Below are 19,139 nucleotides of genomic sequence, written 5' to 3'. Positions count from 1 at the left end.
ACACGAGGAGACAATATTTCCCTTTTTGAGGGATCCATTCCTTCCGTCTTGTCCGTACACGTAGAGGAGGTTGGGATGAAGGCATAATTCGCAGAGACTGGCTTTGAGACACGGTCATAGAAGCACGCCCGCTACTCTTTCAGATCAGATACTTTCTTCTGAGGAGTCCTCCACTGTGAGAGGTCTTCTTGAATTGGAAGGGATCTAGCATCCTTTATTGTTGAGCTTTGTAGGGTAGCATCTCTTTCCGTCTTGGTGCATTTGGTAATTTTAAAGGAAAGGCAGTACCAGACCTTTATAGGGGGAGGGAAATCATCTTTGAGCTTTATTTCTGTCTCCATCTGCTGGGACTGGTTTGGCAGGATTTAAGGAAATTAACAGGTAAGCTTACATTTCACCTTTTGAAGCTGCTTTTCAGGCTTAACTTCTGATTATCCTGCTCACAGACTTAATGATTTTAATCATTCTAAATAAATTTCCACAGTTTATTTTGCTCTGTATGTTTGGCTTGGCTAGACTGTAAGCTCTGTTGAGAAGACTCTCTCTTTTGTCTTTTTGTACAGTGCTGCATACACTGAATAGCACTATAACGTGATAAGTAGTAGTAAGTAGGAAGGCTTTGCTAAGGATCTCTGGTTAAATCTGGCTGTTACATTGGGATCATGGGTTCATGAGTTCTAACCCCTATTCTTCCAATTCCTGGGATCTCTTCCTTCACATCCACTCATTTCCAAGATCCGCGATTCTTCATTTTCTCCTCCTTCTTGTTTGCGCCTCCTCCCTACATCCCCAGGATCCTCTTCCTCTCCTGCACTGAGATCTCCCAAGAGAACAACATTACTTATAAAGACAAACCAGTAAGGTTGGAAATCTACTATATATCTGTGTAAAAAATGTATATAATTTTAGTATGCAAGATGGTGAAAATGTAATGCAGATGTGCCACTAAATTACCACCAAATTTCAGACTGGTGTCACTGAATCTACGCCTGAATTGTCTGCAGAAAACCTGGAGCTTGTGACTTACGTTACAAACTAATTTTAGTGCCATAGATGCTTTGAGGCTGATAGAGATATTAACCCGACCAACCTCACTGATCTCAATAAAGAAGTTATGGTAATTGGAAAACATGACATTGACAATTAATGTTCCTTTACATTCTTCAGGCTAAGAGAAGGCAAAGAAAAGAAGTGGCTGCTAGTGATTCAAAGAAAACAACGGAGAAACTTTTGAAAACCTTCTTAAAAAGACAAGCTATAAAGACGGCACTAACTGGCGAAAGGCAAGGACAGAGGGAACTTAGATTTAGATTTTTTTTTTGGGGAGTGGGACTTGAGTGGAGAATTTGGAAGGAATTGGTTTTCACAGGACATAGATGGATCAGTATGCCATGTTTTTTACTTTCTGTAGCAGTGAACCAATGCTCAGCCTCTCCCAGGTTCAGAGAGAAGTCGATGACATCTACGTGCTGCCTTCTTTAGAAGAGAGAGAGAAAAACAGGTATGCGTTATTATACTACTGAAAACGGCAGAGTCCCTGATCTTAAGACGTGTTTTGCTCCGAGTGCTTATTGATGAGGGTGAGAGGTTGTGCCCGTGCATGACCCCGCATAGCTTTACTGACGTGAACCGTGCATGCCACCTACCAGACATAGGAGGAACCGGGGCCAGAGCAGTGGGGGCGGGGGGAGCGTCTTTCCTGCTTCTCAGATCGCTGCTGAAGAGAGAGAAGCAGGCATTCCTGTTGCAGCTTTTGGTGCTGTCCTTGGAGGTGCTCCAAGCATCCCCACTTCCCCACTGCTTGAATGGTCTGCCAGTGCCATTGAGGCTTTGTTGGGGCGGGGGGGAGTGGATGTAGAAGGGTGGGTGACGGGGGAAATGCACTTTTGTGTAATGCTGGTGGCTTCCCCTTCTAAACTTTATTTTTTTTAAATATACTAACTCATTGTTGTAAAATTGTATGCATGCTCTAAGCTGTGCTCCTCATGTCCATGGGTTCAGTTCCTGGGGCAGTGACCTACAAACCATCAGAACACTTCCAACTCTTGGGTTGTAGTCCTGCCTTCTTACTGATTTGCCGTGGTTAAATCATTTCTAAAGGTGTCAAAAGAGAAACCTTTTTTGGATACCTTTATTTTCAAACTAGTCAATTATTAATCCCTGTCTGCTCTTGTGCCTGATCCTTCAAATGTTTTGGATTAGAGTACCTCTAAGGTACAAACTATAAACTCATTAGGGAGTTTATTATCCCACTCATAAGCTGGAGAGGTCCATTAATGAAGGCCTTTGAGTTAGTAGGATTAATGCTGCTGAGAATAACGTTGTAGCTCATTGATTTATTATTCTGCAGAATTTTAGAAACCTGGGGTAAGGAAGGTGTTGGGGGATATTATTCTGCAAGCACTGAACTGATTAGCACTAGACCTCTGAATGTGGCTAATTACCCATAGAGTCATCAATATGGCCTATATCTATGGATGGTTTTGATTATACTACTGTAGCTGTTTTTTGTTTGGTTTTGCTGCTTTTGTTCAGTTATTAAATGGTGCCTTGTAAAAAAAAAAAAAAAGTCTTTACACCCTTGTAAAATTTTGGCATTCTGCTTTCTAAAAAACACAAATCAAAATGCATTATAATAGAAGTTTATAACATTTTCTACGTTAGTTGATCGAGGAAGGCGTTTTGACTCCTCCCTTACACGAGGTGGAACTTAGTGAAGGGGGGTCCCCTTCCAGAGGAACAGTTTCTACCCCCCCCCTTATGGGGAACAAAGGCAGCCAAGAACCCTCTCTAATTCAGTTTTCAAACCCTATGCCTACTGCATGGACAGGAAATCCACAAAGAGTAACTATGCAAGCCATTGTAGCATGAAAGGTATGCAAACAGCTTTGTTTAATCTGAATCCGATAGTTACAGGTTATGAGGGGACCTTAGCAAAAGTTGAGGAAGAAATGAAACAAATTTAAATCCGTGCAGTCCTCTATTATTCAGGGAGAAATAAATTTATCTAAGAAAGTAGAAAATAGAATTCTCTCTATTAGATATGCAAACTTGAGAATTATTAACTTTCCAAAATGTAAATTAATATCTCCTAAAGAACAATTGAGGAATTACTTCCTAGAAGTGTTATTATTATCATTAACCTCTGAGAATATACCATCAATATCAAGCGCCTACTTTATAAGTTGGAAAAATGAGGAAACATCAAATCAGGGAGTGCTTGGCACATCCCTGAATGTAACAGAACTTAGAGAGACTTCTTTAGGTTCCCAGGTAGAGAAAAGAGGTAACTCTTATGGTGAAGTTTAACCTTTCATCGGAAAGGGATAAAATTTTGAAATTGTTTATGGTGAAAAGAACCTCTTTATACCTGGGTCAAAAGCTGTGGATATACCCAGACTTAGCTAAGGAAACCCAATTAAGAAGGAAAAAAGTTTCTGTTAGCGAATCAAGCAAGAACATTTGGTATTCAGACTGTTGTTAGGTTCCCTTGCAAATGTATTACCGTGTTTCCCCGAAAATAAGACAGTGTCTTATATTAATTTTTGCTACCAAAGATGCACTAGGCCTTATTTTCAGGGGATGTCTTATTTTTCCATGAAGAAGAATTCACATATATTGTTGAACAAAAAAATGAACATTTATTATATTCTGAATAGTTGTCTGGTTATGCTGGTTTGTGATGACAACTAACTGTGAATCCTGCAGGGTAAAAAAATCACAGCTGCATGCTCTGGTGTTCTGTGCGACGGGCATGCTCCCAAATAAAAACTTTGCTAGGTCTTACTTTCGGGGGAGGTCTTATTTTCGGGGAAACAGGGTATGAGCATAGAAGGTAAAAGATATGTTTATTTTGAACCGGAACACTTGGAGAGATTTTTGGAAGCCTGACGTAATCCAGGGGAAGAACCTGATTCCTAAATACAGTGGGTTATAGAATTAAATGTTCTGCTTACTCTCATCTTTTTGGTAAATAATATATAGGAGACTTGCTCCTGTATAGGAATCCCGTTATGGTTTTGTAATGAAGGAAAGGAACTATTATATTTTAAAAATTGTTATGTGGATGTAGTTCTAAAAAATCCATTTCCTGATTTGTTGATGATTAATGTAAAAGTGAAATATATGTAATATTGAAACTTGAAAATAAAAAATGGAAAAAAAAAATCATCCACTCTACCTGAAGACTGGAGGGTGGTCAATGTAACCGAGATATTTAAAAAAGGCTCCAGGGGCGATCCGGGTAACTATAGACCAGTGAGCCTGACTTCAGTGCCGAGCAAAATAGTGGAAACTATTCTCAAGATGAAAATCATAGAGCATATAGAAAGACACAGAACATGGATTTACCCAAGGGAAGTCTTGCCTCACATCTGCTTCATTTTTTTGAAGGGGTGAATAAATATGTGGACAAAGACCAACCAGTAGATGTGATGTATTTGGATTTTTGGAGTGCCTCAGGGATCTCACTTGGACCGGTACTTTTTAATATTTTTATAAATGATCCGGAAAGAGGTACGACAAGTGAGGTGATCAGATTTGCGGATGACACAAAATTATGCAGAGTAGTTAAATCTCAAGCGGATTGTGATAAATTGCAGAAGGACATTGCAAGACTGGAAGATTGGGCATCCAAATGGCAGATGAAATTTAATGTGGACAAGTGCAAGGTGATGCATATAGGGAAAAATAACCCATGCTATAGATACACCAGTGCGCTGTGGCAGTCAAAAAAGCAAACAGAATGTTAGGAATTATTCGGAAAGGAAATGGTGAATAAAATGGATGTCATAATGCCTCTGTATCGCTCCATGGTGAGACCACATCTTGAATACTGTGTGCAGTTCTGGTTGCCACATCTAAAAAAAGATATAGTAGTTGCACTGGAGAAACTACAGAGAAGAGCGACCAAGATACGGGGAATGGAACGGCTGCCCTATGAGGAAAGGCTAAAGAAGTTAGGGCTGTTCAGTTTGAAGAAGAGACGACTGAGGGGGGATATTATAGAGGTCTACAAAATCATGAAAGGACTTGAACAGGTTAATGTAAATCGGTTATTTACTCTCTCATTTAATAGGACTAGGGAGGACTTCATGAAGTTAGCAAGTAGCTCATTTAAAACAAATCGAAGGAAATTCTTTTTCACTCTGCGCGTAGTTAAGCTCTGGAATTCATTGCCAGAGGATGTGGTTACAGCAGTTAGTGTAACTGGGTTTAAAAAAGGTTTGGATAAGTTCACAGAGGAAAAATCCATAAACTGCTATTAATAAGTGAAAATATCTTGATCTATTTAATGTTTGGGTGCTTGCCATGTACTTGTGACTTGTATTGACTTATTTCAGGTAGTGTAAGATTAAAGTCTTCGGTGTCATCGACCTCTTAGACCCGGCACCCAGATGACATCATGCTTTCTTGAATTCAGATACTGTTCTAGACTCCACCACTTCCCAGGAGGCTGTTCCCATGCGTCCATTACCCCCTCAGTAAAGAAATATTTCCTAAGATTACTCCTAAGTCTACCCCCTTTCACCCTTATCAATAAGCTTTCATTCTAGAGCCGTCTTTCCATTGAAAGAAGTCCAGTGTAACTTTTGGCTGGTTACGGGGAGGTTCTGCAAATGGCCACACTCGCTGGAGGTCGCCGCTGGCCTGCCCAAATGCCACGCTTCGCAGCACGAGCGCTGCCACTCCCGTGCATGCACTTCGGCACGCGTGCGCACCTTCCCCCGCTTTAAGGGCCCCATGGATGGAAACCCTTCTCAGTACCTCCTGACCACATCAGTCACCCTAGACCATTTAAGCCCTACAGGAACTCGGGGATCCTCACCTCAGCGAAAGGTCCCCTGTCTTGTCTGCAGTGCATATTGCTCTTGGGTCTCCTTATTACCTCGCTTCCCTGCCTTTTGCCTTGCCTTGCCTTTGTTCAGTCTGTGTCTGCCCTTGTCTTGTTTGTTCTCTGGTCCGTGTCTGTCTGCGCCCTGCCTGATCTGCCTTGTCCTTGGTGTCTCATCTTGTCTTTGGGCTGCTTCTCCAGTACTGACTGCTGCTTTGGACCTGGATTTCGTCTTCTCACTGCTTTCCTCTATCCCTGGCCTGGACCCAGACCTGTCTTCTCACTGCCTGCCTCGATCCCTGGCCCATACTGGGAAATTCTCTGAAGTTCTGCCGGCCCCTGGAACTCAAAGGCTCAACCTACAGGGGATGAGGCTGGTACAGGTGAAGCTCCAGCTCCTGTCCCAGCAAGAGTGTGTCCACCAGCTGTCTGCATGGACCTAGTGGGTTCACATAAGAACATGCCATGCTGGGTCAGACCAAGGGTCCATCAAGCCCAGCATCCTGTCTCCAATAGTGGCTGATCCAGGGTACCTTGCAAGTACCCAAAACTAAGTATATCCCACACTACTGATGCTAGTAATGCATGTCACAGCTTAGGGGTCACATTCGTGGCACCCACCTCTTATGCATGGAAATCTTGGAGATATTTAAATGTTTCTATCATATCTTCCCTATCTTGCCTTTCTTCTAGAGTGTACATATACAGAACTTTGTCTCCATATATTTTAGAAAGAAGACCACTGATCATTTTAGTAGCCACCCTCTGGACTGACTCCAGCCAGTTTATATCCTTTTGAAGGTGCAGACTCCAAAATTGTACACAGTTTTCCAAATGAGGTCTTGCCAGGGACCTATAAACGGGTGAGATTTTTCATGGTGCCACATGGTAGTTTTGAGATTAGTGTATCAGTTGCCAACTAGAGTTGTGGTACACAGGGTATTCTCATTTGTACATTTTATGGTAATTAGGAAGGATTCTAGGTCAAAGTGAGCTGTCATTTCCAGGTTAGATTTCATTACTGGGGGTGGGCGAAAGTCAAAAAGTACTAGGTAATGCTCCATCCAAGAAAGTTGAATCGTTTATTTGTTATCCAGTGAGCCTTCCAGTAGTTGTTTTGGTGGGGCAAGTTATAAATTAAGGACGTAGCCTGCCTTATGGGTTGGTTCATCAATTAGGCCCAGGGATTCTATGTTGCACCACATCTAAACTTCCTGTGGGAAGTTTAGATGTGGTGCAACATGGATGTTGAAGTTGCCCAGGATCCAGGGTCCTAGGGTATTCCAGAGAAACTTCAGAAATCGGTTGCAGGAGATCGTACAAGGGGTTCTTGCTGTTTTGATGGTGGTCGGTGTAATACAAGAAGCCCCCATGTGGGGTGGGTATCTGCCTGCAGAAGATGGTTTCATCTCGTCCTTGTTGTGGAGGGGTTAATGTTAACATTCAGTGCTTTTCTGGAGGTAATGGCTACGCCACCTTTCTCTTTGTATGTGCAAAAGTGAAACCAATGGGACAGATTTAGTTAAGTTGAGGGAAATCTGTGTCTTGTGCCCATGTTTCTGTGAGGACCAAGATATCAGCCTGGTCATTAGTTGTGAATCATACACAGTAAGTAATTGATCTTTTTATGAATGGACAAGTGTTTAAGAGCAGTATTCTTATGTTAGGGGAGTCTGCTTGTCCAGGTGGTACGATGTTCCTGAGATAGGCTTCTCCAGGAGGACAGAGGAGGCATCTGACTGGGGTCTTTGATCCATGTGGGCTGGGTTTGTAGGATGTTGAGTATTTGCCTTGGCCAGTGATAGTTGTGATAGGCTGTGGTTTAGGGTGATATGTAGCACATCTTGCAGATGGGATTAGCAGTAGCAGGGTGCATGCTGTGAGGACAGTTATGTGACTAAGAGATAGCTCCGGCAGGATGGTGTATAGGGATACCCAGTGATCTTGGCTGTCTGTGGGGTCGTGGGAAGGCCTTGCTATCAGCTGCACATTTGGTGCACCTGAAGGTGCAGCCCTTTGGCATCGGGCCTGCGGGCAGGAAGGCCCACTTTCAGCAGGGCTCTTTTAAAAAGCCAGCTGTCGCAGACTGATGAGGTCAGTAGATGGTTGGTCTCTCCCCCTCTGGCTCTGATGGTCGGGGAGTTGAGCCCTACGATGAAGTTAGGGCTGGCACCACACTCACCCCCTATCCAGCCACTTGGTCTTGGGAAGGATAAATCTCTTTGCCTTTTAGTTATTCATTGAGGCCTCCTCAGATATCTGAAAGTGACCAGTGACTTTAGGAACTCCGATAGGTTGTTTGTGTCTGGCGGACCTTGCAAGAAGGAGGTCGCATCAACATTGCCTCCTTGATCCAATGGGATGAAAGCAATCTCAGCTTACTTGCTGAGGGGAATATAGGTCCTGAAGTCCCTTTATACTCATTTGACAAGCATCCTCTTGGGCAGGGGCCGCAGCGATTACTCTGGAAGATTCTTTGTAAGGCGGCCACTTGGTTGTCTTTACACTTTTCCCACTGAACATTACAGTTTGGATGTGCAGGCTAAAGCAGCTGCCACCTTTTGGAGCAGGGATTGTAAGGGCAGCCCTGTCTTATTCCTACCCAGGCTAGATTGGGCTTGGGTACTTCCCATGCCATCTGTGCTAGTCTAGGATGATAAAGGAGGAGTCCAATCCAGAACCCACCTGGTAAATCTGTTCCCTGCTGAAGAGCCTTCGGTGTTGGCAGAAAACTGATATCTTCTCTGCATCTGCTGGCAGAGGGGCATAAATCCACGTATCTGGACTGATCTAGCAGGATTCAAGGAAATGAAATGAACAGCAAAACTCAAATTCTCCTTGTTTCCTTTTCAGTTTTTGGTTTTTCTCCCCTCCATTGTCTGTGAATTGCCTCACTTCACCTCGTGCTGGCCACAAAATAGTGCAGACTACCAGAGATTTAAAAAAAAAAAAAAAGCAAACCACCAGACTGCAGGGGGTGTACCGCGCTCACCGAGAAGCATTTATCCAGGCAGGGGCATGGCCGGGTCTCGCTGTCTTTACCACTCCTCCGGTCCACAACCTTCCCCTTTTTTGTCAGGTGTCCAGTATTGGTACAGCTAGGGCAGGCAAGTCCTGGCCTGGGCATCCCGCTGCGCTGCCTAGTAGCTCAAAATTAACATGCGTTTATTGATTATTTCTAAAATTATGATCTTTGAAATGATCATACAAATATAATTATCATGCATCTGGCAACACTGAGCTCCTGTTGGATGGCAGCTGTTATACGACCACACCTTCTTCTTGTTTGTTGGTAGGTAATGCTCAGAATTGTACCTTTTTGTAAAACATGTGGCCCTCTTTTCTCACCAGCTCAGAAGAGGAAGATGACAAGGAATGGGAAGAAAGAATGACTCAGAAACGATTACTACAGGTAATGTACATTATCTTCTCGAGCTCTGGAAATGATCTTTTTTTCATTGTTTATTGCAAAAGGATGTTAATGATTTTCCTCCCTCTTGCCTACTGATTTTTAACCTTAAGCAGACTGAGAAAATATTAGATTCCTCTATCCAGTGACATGACTTGTTTTGGGTGGGATTTTACTAAATAGAAAAGCTTCTTTTGTTTGGACTATTTTGTAACACGTTGGTAGAATATTTTAATGAAATTGTGATAGGGTGTGGGGTTTGTAAGGTCATGCATAATTGTGTGGACGGTGTGTAGCAGATTGCACTGTCCTGCAAGTATGTAGGTCACACATGTAAAGCAGTGATAGGTTTTGCTGAATGTTAAAGGACAAACATTTTGATGTCTTCTAGGAAGAATTCTTTGAGGATCCTCATTCTGTAGACATTGAGTCGGAAGACTTTTCCTGCCTCCCTCCAGAAGTGAAGCATGAAATCCTGACGGATATGAAGGAGTTTACAAAGCGTCGGAGGACCCTGTTTGAGCCCATGCCAGAAGTAAAGCACATGTCTTTAGAGAAGTACCTGCGTGTGGATTTGAGAGCCATTGGTGCATGTCTTTGAAAGAGCAGCATATCCAGGGCATAGCCAGATTTTGACAAAAACTGAAGTTGGTAGAAATGCTTTTATCCAGTTTATAACAATTGTTTGTTTGTTAGGCTGGCTTCCCAACTCAATTTGCAAGGTTAAAGCATTCATAAGGGATGTGCGGCACTAAAATACAGTGCTATATGTTCTCAAAAGGACATTCATTTTTACATGAAAATTGAATTTTCTCTAGTTTCTTGCATTCCTTTTCTGGTAGAGTGCCAGACTCTACAGAACGTTTGAGCAGCCCAAAGGCTCCTGCGTCAGCTCCAGGTGGTTATAGTCTGTGCTCCCTAGCATCCTGCCATTGGGCGGTCTGCTATGGAAGAAACGGTATATTTCACAACCTGCTGCAGAATCTACATATTTGAATCTTTCCCCCCGCCCCCTCTTTAATTCAGTCTTTGGAAGTAAACGAAAGAGTGTCTGCCCAGTCTCGGCGCCGTTCAAGCCCCTCCCATGGTGAAGAGTCTGCAGGGAAGACAGGTGGTTGGGTGTGAGGTTGAGGCTCCAGCTGATGACAGAAGAGGCGCTCTGCTCCCTAGTCCTGTCCTGCAGGGAGAGGTGACCTTGGAGTAGGTGAAGCAGTCAGCATGTTTGATCCCTGAAAGATCTTTTAAATCAAACCAAAGACTCGTGCTCCTTTTAGAAGAATTTCATCTTTTATACAAAGGTTCCTGTACTTGCATGTGTGGCCTCTCATACATCCTGTGCAAAGACCCAGATGTGTTTTTAGAAGTCTGCGACTGCTGATGTCTCTCGGCTGCCAGAAAGGCATTCATTTTAGTTCATAGAAGTATTTTATAACTAGTAGAGATGTGAATCGGAACCAGAATCGGCTCCGATATCAGTTCCGATTCACATCTCTAATAACTAGCACTAGTGATGACAAGCTGTAAGTTCCCTGTACGTACCAGTTGCACTTTTTCATTTCAAAACAAAAATGACATCACAATTAAATACTTAACTTCCATGTCATAACCTGATAAATTGTTGATTTTGGTACTTGGGCAAGTTTTTTATTTGTATCTAGTTTAAATGTTTAAAAACAACATGAATAGCTTTAAATAAAAAATTGACCTTTTTGCATAGTCAGAGGTGTGAATCTTTATGCAAAGTTTTTGCAGAACTTAGAAAAATCTGCCACAGAATTTGCTAACTCTGCTCACAGAATCTCGTAAAATCTGCCACTGGAAACTGGGGGTTCCAGCCTTAGCGCACGGCAGCTGGCACAACTCCTGGAATTGCAGAGAGGTATTTCGTGGAAGTTAGCATGGGGCACATTTAAAACTAATCGGAGAAAGTTCCTTTCCACTCAGCGCACAATTAAACTCTGGAATTTGTTGCCAGAGGATGTGGTTAGTGCAGTTAGTATAGCTGTGTTTAAAAAAGGATTGGATAAGTTCTTGGAGGAGAAGTCCATTACCTGCTATTAAGTTCACTTAGAGAATAGCCACTGCCATTAGCAATGGTTACATGGAATAGACTTAGTTTTTGGGTACTTGCCAGGTTCTTATGGCCTGGATTGGCCACTGTTGGAAACAGGATGCTGGGCTTGATGGACCCTTGGTCTGACCCAGTATGGCATTTTCTTGTATATGTAGCACTCTAGTGTTTGTTGCACACCCTCAGGGAAGCATTTCAGACTCACTAACCTTCTGAATCGATGAGGTTAATATCTTTTCAAGGCAGTTGTGTTATTTTAATAACATGTAATATTATAGTGGACCAACATGAGCATTGTCCAGGTATGACAATATGTATGAGCTTTTGAGGCTCTAATTTTCCTTTAAATTCTGTATTTAGCATATAGAGTTTGGTAGCAACAGGTGAAGGACAAATGTAAGGAAGCCTGATTCAGACATTTTTCAGCAAAAATGTTTAGTGCTATTTTATTCAGTGCAGCAAGATCCCAGAGACTGTCACCTAGACCCATTGGGTCTTCTCTGCATGACCTAGTGAATGTTTTTATGCTCATATCTGCCTCCCATGAAATCTCGTGTCACAAATCGTGTGGTGGTCTCCATTCGAAACAGATCAATTTTGGGGTAATATCTCCAAATTGGTTGATTTGGCACAACCTCGCTTGTAAGCCAGGGGAATGTTAAATATGATCAAATTCACTGCTAATTCCCTTCTTAATACTTGCATTGTGCCAAAGAGGGTTTTGTCTGTAGTTCATATGCACAGGTAATGTCTAAATGCACCTGGAAGTTCCTTTTAATCAAGCCAGTAGCACCTGGTACAACTGGGACTTGGCTTCAATGTTTGTTTATTTTGCAGCAATCATTAAGATGATAAAAAAAAAAAAAGCATGATGTTATGGAGTTTCTAGCCTGAATAATTATTAACACTTAGATTCTTTCTCTAGGAATCTAATGATTTCTCTCAGTATCAGCTGAAAGGGCTCTTGAAGAAAAACAGCCTGAATATGCATATCCGGAGTGTGCAAAGAGAGATGAATGAGCAGAGTTCTGGAGAAGTCCAAACCCAGTATGAGCATGAAGGGGGCTTCATGAAGGATATGGAGACCCGGAGGCTGGTTTCTGAAGATGCCTCTCATTATATTCTGATAAAAGGTAACTTTAAGCATTCCGTTTATTTCTACTAATACCGTACGGAGAGCCTGGACAAGATATATAGAGCACAGTTCAGTATGGTTATTAGAGACCCATTTTGTAGAGATGTTACAGTACAGGCTTCATATCTTAAGTATTTTTATTCTCAGTGCTGAACGTTATAGAGATTGAATAAAATAATTACATTTGTACATTTATTTCAGGAAATGTGCCTTTTCCCTTAAAGGGAAATAGGATAAAAACAAGAGACAGATCTGGATCTGTACTTGAACCGATGCTTTTTAATATATTTATAAATGATGTGGAAAGAGGTACAACGAGTAAGGTGTTCAAATTTGCAGACAAAACAAAATTATTCAAAGTAGTTAAATCACAAGAGGATTGTGATAAACTGCAGGATGACTTTGATAGACTGGAAGATTGGGCATCCAAATGGCAGGAGAAATTTAATGTGGACAAGTGCAAGGTGATGCATATAATGGAAAAATAACCCTTGCTGTAGTTACACTATGTTAGCTTCCATATTAGGAGTTACCATGCAGGAAAAATTTCTAGACACAAAATTTCTGACACAAGAAGGGAAGGGAAATAGAGCCAAAGGGAAATAGAACCAAAAGGTTACTAAGAGCCAAGAGTAACAGATAAGTATGAGGAAAAAAAAAAGGGCGAAACTTGCTGGGCAGACTGGATGGGCCGTTTGGTCTTCTTCTGCCGTCATTTCTATGTTTCTATGTCAGTATGATGATTTGGGAGTAGTTCCTGCATAGAAAAGGGACTGAGCCTTTAAAATAGCAGCATTTTCTTCCTTGTCTTAGAATAACAGAGCCGAGAAATTGAGATCACTGTGGTTTAGGACTACAACCCCCAGAATTCCTTGCTGATGGTCTGACTATTTCTAGGTTCTGGGAGTTGTTACTCGGAAGAAAGGCTGTTGGGTTTTGTACAGCTCCTCGGGGTATATTTCTAGGCTTCGTAGGGTGGCCGGGAGGGGGGACTGACTTTGGCTGAGGGCCAGCAGGGATGAATGAGCATTGGGTGTGGCTAGTCGCATCTCTTTTGGTAGCTGCTTTAACACTTTTTAGTGTCTGCAGTAACTCTAAAAGGAAATGGGGGGGAGCAAGCAGTCCCCCAGCTGTGGAGGAGGAGGAGGTGGCAACAGAGGAGGAGGAGTCTGACTGGAAAAACCACTTTTGAAATTAAGTTAAAACGTTATGCTTATCCAGAAAGAGAAAGAGTCTTATTTTAATTACTGAAGACTAACTTTAGGGAAAAGCCAAAGTGATCTATATACGAGTCTGTTGAACATTTACGTTAAATGGAAAAAGAACAGGGAGATTAAGCTTAGCTGTGCAACATTGAGAAGCTTTATGAATGTAGGAGTTGTGGGTTCCTTTGGTAACAAGTTATACTGTGACTCTGTAATCTAAAACTCTCAGTGAACAGAAGGACACAAGAAACCTGATTGTGAAATGTTTTAGCTGTAAAAAATCCCCCTCTGACCCAGAGAAAAGTAAAAGTAATCTACCTAAAAAGATAATACTCCATAGCAGGCAGAAGCACTGACATTGTTCTTGTTTGGTTTTTTAAGTAATTGTCCCTAAAAGAAGCTTGGTTTTGTTCACAAGCACAGCCACAGACTAGTTAACGTGTGGTTTACTTAAAAAAAAAACCTAAGTTCAGTCCAAGAGTACTGTTTTTAGAGGGTTGCAGTTAGCAGAATCTTCCTAAATGAATGGCCATTAGAAAAAACTGCAGGTAAGGTTTCAAGCGTCCTGTGCTAGAAAGTTTGCAAGTTACACAGAATTAACTAAATGGCCCTTAGAAGAAAGTACAGGTTTAGTTAAAAGAAATACATGGCAATAAGCCCATAGGAGGTATATTTGCGAAACCTTAAAACTGTGAATGCGGTTACTAAAATTAATGGAAATGGCCATTTAACCTGGACTCGGGCACCAACCAGTGTCAAATCCTGCATTGAAGCTAAGTGAAATTCCCTAAACTCTGATGTTTTGGGAGGAATTCTTAATCCTGTTGTGTGACTAAAGGAGAAGGAAAATATAGTTGTGTGATGACTGGGGGGGATTAATAAAGGGTCTAGAACTAGTGTTTCATACTTCAGCCCTTTAAGGTTTAGGGGGAGTGACATGGGTTGCTGATGTGACAGGTGACCAGAGAGGGCGCCGTCACTGAAGATGCATCCCGGGGCTTTAGAAAAGGAAATAGCTCGGGGTATGAGGGACTGACTGCCCTCATTACCTCTCTACACTGGCAAACCCACTAGTTATAAGTCTCCCGTATAGAATTCAACCCCTCGAGGGCCAGACGCAGCCGCGCCGCCGCAGGCAGTTAAATTGTAAATTCCTGTTGACCATTATGCATACATACATAGTTAAGAAAGCCTCAACACCAGGCGTCGTGTGCCGGGCGTCGCACGCCAAAGGGGCGCGACAAAGGGGATCTCTCCTTTGTGTGCACCCCTTCGTGCAAACCTTTGTGTATATATAAAATTTATTTCTATGTTTCCTTTGTTAACTAAGCTGTTTCATTGTATTCGACTAAGGAATTTTTTTCCTGCTTTTTCTGTTTCACTGTAAACCGGCATGATTTGCATTTAATGCAAGAATGTCGGTATATAAAAGTTAAAAATAAATAAATACTTCTTTTGTAAAATGTAACTGTAAAATTTAAATGAAGATTAAAAACAAACGTCTGAAAAGCACTCATGCTCCACTCTTCTTTTCCATTTTTTTAGTGAAGAATGGAAAGCACGAGAGCCACTCCACAGGGCCCATCTTCAGTACCTCCAGTACCTGAATGTAAACCGATGTGATATCTCAGCTCGAATGTCGGTATATAAAAATAAACAAATGTCTACCAAAAGAATCTAATTTCTGTACACCACTGGACTCGCCTGAAGATGGGCCCTGTGGAGTGGCCCTCGTGCTTTCCATTCTTCACTAAAAAATGGGAAAAGAAGAGTGGAGCATGAGTGTTTTCCAGACGTTTGTTTTTAATCTTCAGTTAAATTTTATAAAGTAGTATGTGTGCATAATGGTCAACAGGAATTGACCTGTTGCAAATATACCTAGTCCTAGAGTCACTTGAGTTGCAGCTTGGAACCAGTTACTTTGTTTTACAACAGTAGCTGTTAAAAGCCTGAACAGTCATGAACACTGTGCTAATAAATGGGACTTTAAACTATTTAACACATTTATTTTTGTTTTTGAAGGTATTAAAGCAAAGAAAGAGGAAGTAGAAGAAACGGCAGCTGAATCTCTTCCTTCCAAATCGCTTGGGCGTTCTAAGTGTGCTGAAATTTTGAGCAAAACTCACGCGGCTGAAAAGTTATCTTGGGCTGAGGAAGAGAGAGCAATGGATGCAGCCCCTCCTTCTCCCAGAACTCTGCTGGCTATCCAGGCAGCGATGCTGGAGAGCAGCTCGGAGGAGGAGGAGGCAGAGAAAGAAAGCCTGAAATTCTCTCTTAATCTGGACAGCCCCCAGCCTTCCACCGGTGGAGCTGATGACGGCCTCTCGCCCAAGACTCTGCGAGGCGTTCAGCAGGCTTTGAATGAGGAGGATAAAAACGATAATGGTAGCCATGAACCAGTAATTCAGGGAGTAGAAATGGAAAGCGCGAGGAAGCGGTTGCTTCTGGTTAACACTTTGGATGAGGATGAAAAGGGTCACAAATTCAGAGAAGAACAAGAACTCCTCCAACCCTGCCTTCAGTCAGCAAACCCCCGTTTTACACAAAAGTTTGAAGCAGGCCAAAAAACCACAATTTTAGAAAAGGTCATCGTTCCCGATGAAAAATGTAGAGCAAATGTCACAGATGACTTGCCAGCACTAGAAAGAAGAGATGTGGACAGCACGTGGTGCTGCGCGTCAGGCAACAGTGACAATTCTCTGTCGGAGAATATTATCAGTGAAGCCAAGGTGGATACAGGCGCTAGGAGCAAATCAAGTGACTCCTCCAGAGATACTCCTCCGTCAAGTAGCACTTGCATAGACCCCAGCGTGCTGGCAGGCACTGGAGAATCCGAGCGTGTGCAGGCAAGGAGCAGTCGGACCAAGGCAGAGCCATTAACCTTAGAACATGTGATTCCAGGAGGAACAGGAGACTCTGAAATAGCAATGAAGGCTGAATCCAGCGATCTCGAAGAAGATGATGATTCGGATGGTACGTATCTTTTCTCTAGTCGCCCGCGTTCTTTTAGTTCACACGCTGATTCTATTCCCTTTTCTACATTACTATCATTTAGCTTAAAGAGACGATGGCTTGTTTCGTGGACAGGCCTGACCAATCTTCCTTTATCTGCATTCTTTGCTTATCTTTTTATTCAGATATCAAGTGATCTAAGCAAAATTTGTCCGTGCAGTCTGATTCACGACTTTGATTGTTCTGCACTAGGGCAGGCCAGTCGAGCTCTACCAGCAGAAGGAGATGGAGTAAAGCTGACGTCCTGTCCCCGACATTAGCCTGCCAGTATTCTCCATTTCCAGCATATGGTGGACATGCATCTCCATTCAGGGGATTGCTTATAGTAAAAACATAAATAAATAAAGGAAAATAAGACAGGAGAAGTTTGGAAGCACTGCTTGAGCTCCTGAGGTGACCTCCAATCAGCACGACCTGGTTCCAGCTGATTCTTCCTAGATAGGTGCTGTGGGACTTGTGCACTGTAGGGGCATGGAAGCTTAAAGGCTAGCCTAGGTCTACCCGGGTATTTAGAGACCCTCTTACAAACAAAGGCAGGGTTCTGCCTGACCCGCTACTGAGAGACTATCCCCTGCGCCTGGACCTGTGGCATTACTTCCTTGTTCCCTTCAGCCCCAAGACGTCTCACTGACTCACAAGTTTAAACACCTTTTTATTACATCTTTCTAGGCAGTTTTACAGAAACTTCAAAATCAATAGTTTTTCCCAAAACATAAATCACACAGGGCACTTTCCAGAAGACTATCACATAACATAACATCATCATGCTAACGGCAGAGCCGGTAAAAGACGCCGTTCCATCGGGCAGCGAGGGTGAGGGGCAGCCCACTAGCATCGGGTGCCCTGAGAGACAATCCTGGGCTGAAACAAACATAAAAAAAAAAATGAAAAAGAATCGCCATGAAACTGAAACTGACAACGGAGGGAGTCCTCAGAGAGAATGGGACCCGCCCACAAAATGACATCATCATGCTTAAAGGCTGAGGAGCCCAAGCCAGATGAACTTCTGAGCTAAGTTATGTTTGCCGTTAAGTGACTAAGCTGTAACTATACTAGAGTAGTTCTCCGGTGAAAAGGAAAGCATTGAACCAGAAGTTCATCTGGCTTGGGCTCCTCAGCCTCCAAGAATTGCTCCATGGCAGACAGACTAGGCTATGCTGTCCTTCTCCCCTTCTCTGTTGTCTGTCTGTTTGCTGCCCTTTTTATGGAAACTATCAACCTATAGCAGCCAGGTAGCATCATCCTGCCCCCTAGGAATCCTGGGAAATGTAGTTCCTAGGTGGAAGATTATCACAGCTTCAGATTACCCTGCACCTAAATAAATCCTGCCTCAGGAGCTTTAAATCCTCAGTTGCACAGAGACTCCTCACAATCACTGCAGGCGGACACGGTTTATCTCATCCAGAGGGCTGCTGGATTCGACAAGTGTCAGCTGCCCCACCAATTGGTGGTGGGCGAATCTGTTCTTGAGCCAAGCGTTCTCAGACCCATTCCTCAGCGCCCTTGGGGAAAAGATCATAGAGCAATGGATGCTCCTGGGAGGAAGTGTTTTTCAGGGGGCTATGCTCATTGCCCATATAGCTTCTTACCAGCTCTGCATGAGTCAGTACTAACTGGACATCTGAAATCAGGTGCAAGAAGTGGCCGAGCAGCTGCTTCAACAGCAGCAGGACACCCTCATGTTGCTGGTACATAAGGCCTGAAGGGTGGAAAACTCACGTGACCTGCAGTGTTTTTGAAACTGCACCGTGGGTCTCTGCAGTAGGAATAGGCGCCTGCAGGCCTCAGATCTCCAAGGGAAGGTGCCGGAAATGCCGTGCACTGGAGAGAATATCTCTTCGGAGATAAGGGGAAAGATGCGGTGGCCCAACCCCTGGACCATCATGAGACCCCTCTGCAGCTCTCCACCCATCCTCCTTATCTAGGAGATGTGTGAGATCGGGACGGAAGAAATCTTTGTTTTGCAAGAGGAAGCGTCTTGCTCTCCCGTCCATAACATCAGAACTCTCGTGGCCATCCCAGGCAGCAAAGAGCTCCAAAGGCCCGGCTAATGCCTTTCAAAACCTGGAATGGGATTTTTAACTGGGTTCACAGGGAGCATAGCCCGGTCCCCTATAACAGCGGTGATGGACTCGATGGTCAGGGGAAGGCTACGGTTCTTTGCGAACCAGTGGCCCAGTGTATCCTCAGATCAGTGGGCTCTTATGCAGTCCGTTCACTCTGGTTTGTTGTCCACATAAGTATGATCAAATTAACAAGGGTTCATTAGAAGAAAATACCCATTTTTCTTTTTATTCCAGTACTTTAGGGCTGCTCTGTATATCTGATTGCCTGTTACTGAGTATTTTGCATGAAAAGATGAAGCATTGGAAGGAAATGTTGACTTAAGCTGCCATGGACTAGATTGAATATTGCACTGAGCTTGAGCCACTGTTGGTCACTGCCCTGAACCTGTCGGTTTCTTCTTTAACTGC

The 19,139-nt window shown here is 43.0% G+C and overlaps 1 protein-coding gene across 5 annotated transcripts in view; it reads left to right on the top strand.

Annotated features, from left to right (window-relative positions):
• Positions 1–19,139, top strand: part of ERCC5 (ERCC excision repair 5, endonuclease) — a 104,931-nt gene that overhangs the window by 8,781 nt on the left and 77,011 nt on the right. For all 5 annotated transcript variants that reach the window (XM_029604524.1, XM_029604523.1, XM_029604526.1 and 2 more), the window contains exons 4-9: positions 1,168–1,283; positions 1,412–1,501; positions 9,185–9,245; positions 9,634–9,777; positions 12,239–12,446; positions 15,676–16,626. In XM_029604524.1, the coding sequence (XP_029460384.1) occupies positions 1,168–1,283; positions 1,412–1,501; positions 9,185–9,245; positions 9,634–9,777; positions 12,239–12,446; positions 15,676–16,626 (1,570 nt within the window). The remainder of the gene's footprint in view (positions 1–1,167; positions 1,284–1,411; positions 1,502–9,184; positions 9,246–9,633; positions 9,778–12,238; positions 12,447–15,675; positions 16,627–19,139) is intronic.

The sequence above is a fragment of the Rhinatrema bivittatum genome, chromosome 5, assembly GCF_901001135.1.
Source record: "Rhinatrema bivittatum chromosome 5, aRhiBiv1.1, whole genome shotgun sequence".
Taxonomy (NCBI): domain Eukaryota; kingdom Metazoa; phylum Chordata; class Amphibia; order Gymnophiona; family Rhinatrematidae; genus Rhinatrema; species Rhinatrema bivittatum.
This window is presented reverse-complemented; position numbering and strand designations above follow the sequence as displayed.